The sequence below is a fragment of the Echinops telfairi genome, unplaced genomic scaffold, assembly GCF_000313985.2.
Source record: "Echinops telfairi isolate 266 unplaced genomic scaffold, ASM31398v2 ScPeMD7_655;HRSCAF=1070, whole genome shotgun sequence".
NCBI lineage: Eukaryota > Metazoa > Chordata > Mammalia > Afrosoricida > Tenrecidae > Echinops > Echinops telfairi.
This window is the reverse complement of record NW_022104553.1, coordinates 31218374-31224065: the sequence shown is the minus strand read 5'-3', so window position 1 is coordinate 31224065 and position 5692 is coordinate 31218374. Positions and strand designations below refer to the sequence as shown.

The 5692-nt window shown below is 56.7% G+C and overlaps 2 protein-coding genes across 2 annotated transcripts in view; one reads left to right on the top strand and one right to left on the bottom strand.

The window, feature by feature from the left end:
* PAF1 (PAF1 homolog, Paf1/RNA polymerase II complex component) overlaps positions 1 to 1645 on the bottom strand; it is an 11012-nt gene extending 9367 nt beyond the window's left edge. Inside the window, exon 1 of the mRNA XM_004710314.2 lies at positions 1386 to 1645. Coding sequence (XP_004710371.1) covers positions 1386 to 1432 — 47 coding nt within the window. The 5' untranslated portion in view covers positions 1433 to 1645. The remainder of the gene's footprint in view (positions 1 to 1385) is intronic.
* Positions 1646 to 1983: 338 nt separating this feature from the next.
* Positions 1984 to 5415, top strand: MED29 (mediator complex subunit 29). The gene is made up of 4 exons (XM_004710315.4): positions 1984 to 2220; positions 2945 to 3003; positions 3208 to 3292; positions 5113 to 5415. Exons 1-4 carry the CDS (start codon positions 2005 to 2007, stop codon positions 5353 to 5355), a joined length of 603 nt encoding a protein of 200 aa, XP_004710372.1. The 5' UTR covers positions 1984 to 2004; the 3' UTR covers positions 5356 to 5415.
* The last annotated feature ends 277 nt before the right edge of the window (positions 5416 to 5692 follow it).

The window sequence follows — 5692 nt, the reverse complement described above, 5'->3', positions numbered from 1 at the left end:
ATTGAACCCGTCCGCAAGCTTCTCAATAAAGCCTGCTTCTAAAACTTTACCAATTGGACCTTTAATTCCGCTTCGTGCCCCAAAAACCCTTACATATATAAGCCTTGATTAGAAATATACTTGCTCTCTCCTCTCGTCTCATCTTCCCTCCCACCTCCACATGGACCACCAAGAGGAGCTGAGGTGAGCATCCTACCATGAACTGTGTCTGACTCCTTTATTTTACTCTCTCTCCTACCCTTCCTGTTCTTTATGACTTTACTATAACCTTTCTATATTATCGCCATACAATTGCACCAATGGACCCTGTGGTTGTCAGAGGCTGGTTTACTGACGGGCTAAATCCATGTGCTGTATCTTCCCTTCACTTTTTTTTTTCTGAAACTACTTTAAAATGGGTCAAAAGAGTCCAAATTATAAGGTATTACATGTTAACCTAACGGTGTAGTTATAATCAACTTTACAGTACTCTGGTAAGGCTAGTCACATCCCTATGGTCAGAGAGTATTCATTAAGTTTAATCCATGTGTGTGGACCCTGCAAAACGAATTTAGGGCTTCCACGGTCATCCATAGCCTTCTGGGAACCAAGTGTTTACAATTTAAGCTCTGATACCATTCCCTCCTTCGGATTTGGATTTGATTATTTCCAATCCTTGGATCACACAGGCTAGTGTGCTGCTTCCAGGTGGACTTCGTTGATGCCTCCCTTAGATGCTATTCTTTCTGATGGCAGGGCACCATGTTTCTTTCGGCACCACATCTCCAAGTGTTCTTAAGGACGTCGAGCATTTAAAACCCTTTCAGAGGAAATCCACTATCATGGAGCAGATACCAACTCCTAGCAAACCAACATGGCAGAAGACATGCCGAAGGTTTGTGAGGCTTGATCTTTTAAAAGCAGGCAGCCTCATCTTTCTCCCTCAGAGCAGCTGGTGGATTCGAACCACCGATCTTGAAATGAACAGTCCAATGATTAACCTACGGCACCATCAGAGTACCACGTTCTGGAGAAAGTATCTCCAAAAGCATTAATGAGTGCGGTCAAATACCAAATCCCTTCCTTGGGACTTTAATCAAACCACGCATTTAGTCGTTTGCGAAAGAGGTCTCCTCCAATGTCCGTGTATTCAGAGGGCGCTCAAACGCAATCCTGTTGGAAGGTCTCCAGACAGCGAATTCCCGAAGTGGGTGGCACAGACGAGGGCCACAGCCGGGTCCCAAAGGAAACCTAGAGGCCACGCCCCCTTCGCCAAGGGTGAGCGCTCCGTAACGTCACGGGCATCTTGCCGGCTGATGACGTCGCGGGCACACGATCGCACCGAGAAGCCCCCGCGGCACCCCAACTTTGAGGAAAGCGGAGCCGCGAGGCGACGCGTCGCTTACCTGTGACCCTCCTCCCTCTGGGCCTGGGTCTGGATAGTGGGCGCCATGGCGACCAGGCGAAAACGGCCTGGCGGTCCCGGCCGTGCCGCGAGGGGAAGCGGAGGGGCGTGCCAACTTCAGCCGACGCCGGGCAGGAGGCTGCGCCGGGCGGGCGCCGCTCCCCGCGGAGAGGGAGCGGGTCAGGAGGGGGTGCGCTGACGAGAAGCGTTCCGGACGAGCCAGGGAGACGCGCAGGCCGCGCCGACGACGGACCCGCAGCTTCGTCTCCACCGACTGCCTGCACGACGCTGAGGAGCCCACAGGTCGCCTCCCGCCGCAAGGCCTTCAGGGAAATGGAGTCAAAATCGGACCCGCGCTCCGATTGGCCAGCGGCTGGGCACGGGGCGGGGCAAGTGGAATAGCAGCCTCTGATTGGTGGAAAGATAGCTCAGTCTGAGCGTGAAGTATCCGGGTCTACGGCTGGAAGCGGGGGATCGTTTCCATTGGCTGGATTGCTTAGGAGGCGGGCTAACTAGCGACGCGTGGGGTCTAGAAAATCCGGAGCATCCTTTTTAAAAAGAAAAAAAACACCCCCTGAGAGACGCGCTGTGGCGCACTTCCGGCGCACGACGTGAAGAACATGGCTGCGCCGCAGCAGCCTCCCTCCGCGGCTGCCTCGGCCGCGGGCGTGTCGGGCCCCGGCTCAGCGGGCGGCCCGGGAGCCCAGCCGCAGCCGCCGCCGCCGGCACCGCTGGTGGGGCCGGCCCAGAGCGGGCTCCTGCAGCAGCAGCAACAGGACTTCGATCCCGTGCAGCGCTATAAAATGCTCATCCCGCAGCTGAAGGAGAGCCTCCAGGTAAGCGGCCGGCAGCCGCGAGCAACCTGCGAGCTATGGCCCTCGGACCCCAGGGAGCGTCCGAGGGCTCTTTGGGCCCGGAGAGGGAAGGGCAGGGCTGGCCGCAGCTTTTGGGGCCTCGGGGAACCGGATTCCGGTGGTTGCCGGCTGAGAAGACCCGGCTGTAAGAGACCCGGGCCACAATTGCTAGGAGGCAAGACCCTCACGGAGGCCCCTCGGGCGGGAGGCGACTGGGGAATCCCGGGTAGTGATCAATATAGGAATGGAAGCTGACCTTCTTTCTTTTTTTTTTTTTTAACATTTTATTAGGGGCTCATACAACTGTTATCCCAATCCATACACACATCAATTGTGTAAAGCGCATTTGTACATCGTTTCTCAAAACATTTTCTCTCCATTTAAACCCCCGACATTAGGTCCTCATTTTCCCCCTCCCTCCCCGCTCCCCCCTCCCGCATGAGCCCTTGATAGTTTACAAATGGGTATTTTGTCATATCTTGCCCTGCCCGACTTCTCCCTTCATCCACTTTTCGGTTGTCCGTCCCCCAGGGAGGAGGCCACACACAGTTCCATGTAATCGGTTCCCTCTTTCCTACCCCGGAAGCTGACCTTCTTTCGAGAAGGTGGTAATAAATGGGAAATTGGTTGGGTGGCGGTTAAGTCTCCATCTCCCATTGTCCCCGCCCTTTTGTGTCCTGTTGTGTGTGTGTTTGTTTGTAAACAGACTTTGATGAAGGTGGCAGCTCAGAATTTGATTCAGAACACGAACATCGACAACGGACAGTGAGTGCCGCCCCTTGGCCTGGGGAGCACCTGGGCGGTCGCACCTCTTCAAGCCCAGCCCCCTAGCGCTCGGCCCCGCCCCGGATGTCAACCCCCTGGGCCCCGCCCCTCCCCTGGGCCTTGATGAATGCTTGGTTGGGTGGTCACTGGTGACCCCAAGCCTGGAAATCCATTCCTCTGTGACCCTCTTCTCCCGTGCCGTAGAAAGAGCAGCGACGGGCCAATACAGCGTTTCGACAAGTGTCTGGAGGAGTTCTATGCCCTCTGTGACCAGCTGGAGCTCTGCCTGGTAAGGACCCCCAGTAGCCCTGCCTTCCACCTCCAAGTCATCGGAATCCCCTAGTCAGTCACTCCACACATACCCCAGCACCCCCTCCAGGCTAGACCAGTGCTTCCATCCATGCCAGGGATACCATGTCGCTTGGACCCATGCCCGTGAAGAGCTTCTAAGTCCATAGGGTGGCAATGTGTGCCGAAACAAGGGCAGCCCAGAGAGGCTGGGATAGGAGAGGGGTAAGTAGGGGCTGGGGCTTAAATGAGGGGGTTTCAAGGGGCTTTGGAAGCACAGGGAAGACTCCTCATAGCCCAGGTCAACCAGGCTGGGAGGGCAAGGGGAGAGGGACAAGGACAGGAGGTGAGGGAAGGGCAGGTGTCTGAGAGTGTGTGCCAATCCCTAACTCATCGGTGCACACTGCTTGGCTGTAGGTTCCGTCCCTGGAAAATGGAGTTTCCGAGCAGACTTAATTTTCCTTGTAAAATATATAATGTGGCACCAGGGCCTGTGGTCTGGAGAAAGAGGAGGCTCTCTACTTCTGTGAAGCCTGACCGCCTGGGAAACCCCCAGGCCGTGCTCTCTGGCCTCTAGGGACGCCGGGATTCCAATTGGACTCCTTGACGGCAGGGTGTGGGGAGTGCTGTGGGGGCCCATGGTCAGTGTTTTTTCCTGGGTGCCATTCTCCTCCGCCCCATTCTGAGTTAGACACAGAGGGACAAATCAGAATGCAGCAAGACGCGTAGTGGGACAAGAGTGTTCCAACCCAAGAGAAGAGCTGCAAGAAGTTCCGCCTGGCTGGGAGCCATTGGGATTCCCCTGGGCACTGGGGAGCCATGGAGGATTCCACACAGCCAGAATGCAGACCCACATGTGAAATTCAACATTTTCAAACAACCGAATCAAACCTCCCAGGATTTTGCCCTGGCCACCACTCCACCCTCTCTTCTCCTCCTTCATATAGAATATTATCTTCCCTTTCACCCAAGTTAAACACCTGTCTACCTGACCCATATGCTCTTTAGAAATAGCCCTCTGGCTGCCAAATGGGGAGGGAGGGTTAGAAGGGCCAAAACTGCCCCCAGTTTCAGGGAGCCTAAGAAGGCAATCATGGCAAGTGGGCTTGGCCTAGGACAGTGTTTCTTCAGGTGGACGGTCCCTCCCCCTGAGGGAGGGTCACTGGAATGCTCCCAGGAGGGCTGCACAAGCTGGTGCCTACACTTTATCCTGGGTGACAGGCTAGCGTATGAGCATCGCTAATTGCCAGGGGGAGCAGCAAGGTGGGGCCTGGAGGAAGGGCAGCTGGGCAGGCAGGAGAGGTGGGAGGAAAGAGCCTCCAAGATGATGCGGGGGAGGGGGCAGAGATGGGAACCTGGATGCAGACGTGGGAAGTGATAGGGACCACAGGGGGCCACTGTGGGAGGGTACAATGAGCAGGAGGAGACAGCCCCAGGAACTGCTGCAGTGGAGGCCTGGGTTGAATAAGGACAGCAGAGGAGCAGCAGCTGAAGAGGGAGGAGGTAAGCCAGTAGCTGGTGCCATCAGCAGGAACCCTGGTAGCTTGGTGGCTACAAATTGGACTGCTAACCACAAAGTCAGCAGTTCAAAACCAGTCAGAGAAGATAGGTCATGAGGCCTAGCTGGGGCCTGTTCTCACCCCTCAACAAAGGCGGAGATCATGGTGAAACCCATCTTCCCAAGAAGGAAACAGAAAGAACCACCTGCTCGGCTCTCCCAAGGTCCCAAGAACCCTGCGGGTTCTCCCAAGGTCGCCCTGGGCTGGGGTCCAGGATGCTGGGAGCAAGGCTGACCCCACCCCTTTGCCTTCCTGCCCCCAGCGCCTGGCACATGAGTGCCTGTCCCAGAGCTGCGACAGTGCCAAGCACTCTCCCACACTGGTGCCCACAGCGACCAAGCCAGACGCCGTGCAGCCTGACAGCCTGCCCTACCCTCAGTACCTGGCGGTCATCAAAGCTCAGATCGCCTGTGCCAAGGACATTCACACCGCCTTGCTGGACTGTGCCAACAAGGTCACGGGCAAGACGCCGGCTCCACCTACTGGCCCTGGGGGCACCCTCTGAGCTGGGGAGAGGGCAGGGAGGGTCAGGGGAAGGATTGGGCAATGAACAGCAGTTACCCTACCCCTCCCTGTCTCTGACTGTGCTTCCTCCAGCGACAGCCAGCAGGGGGCAGCAGAGGCCTGCTAGCAAAGGGCAGGGCCTGCGGTCACAGCCTGGACCTTAGAGGTCCCCTGGCAGCCTGGAGCAGACTTTGGACAGTGCAGTGGCTTGCCCATTTCCAAAAGCCACTGCCCACCTGGCTCTGGTGTGCAGCCCTAGCAGGCCGCTCACTGGCCTGCTTCCTTTGACCCTGTCCCAGCAGGAGGGGTGGGGGCAGTCTGTGGCTCTGCCTTCCACT

Coding starts and splice junctions, on each gene's coding strand:
- MED29 (XM_004710315.4), top strand. CDS start 2,005: ATGGCTGCGCCGCAGCAGCCTCCCTCCGCGGCTGCCTCGGCCGCGGGC. Junction 2,221..2,944: donor AGCTGAAGGAGAGCCTCCAG/GTAAGCGGCCGG, acceptor GTTTGTAAACAG/ACTTTGATGAAGGTGGCAGC. Junction 3,293..5,112: donor ACCAGCTGGAGCTCTGCCTG/GTAAGGACCCCC, acceptor TCCTGCCCCCAG/CGCCTGGCACATGAGTGCCT.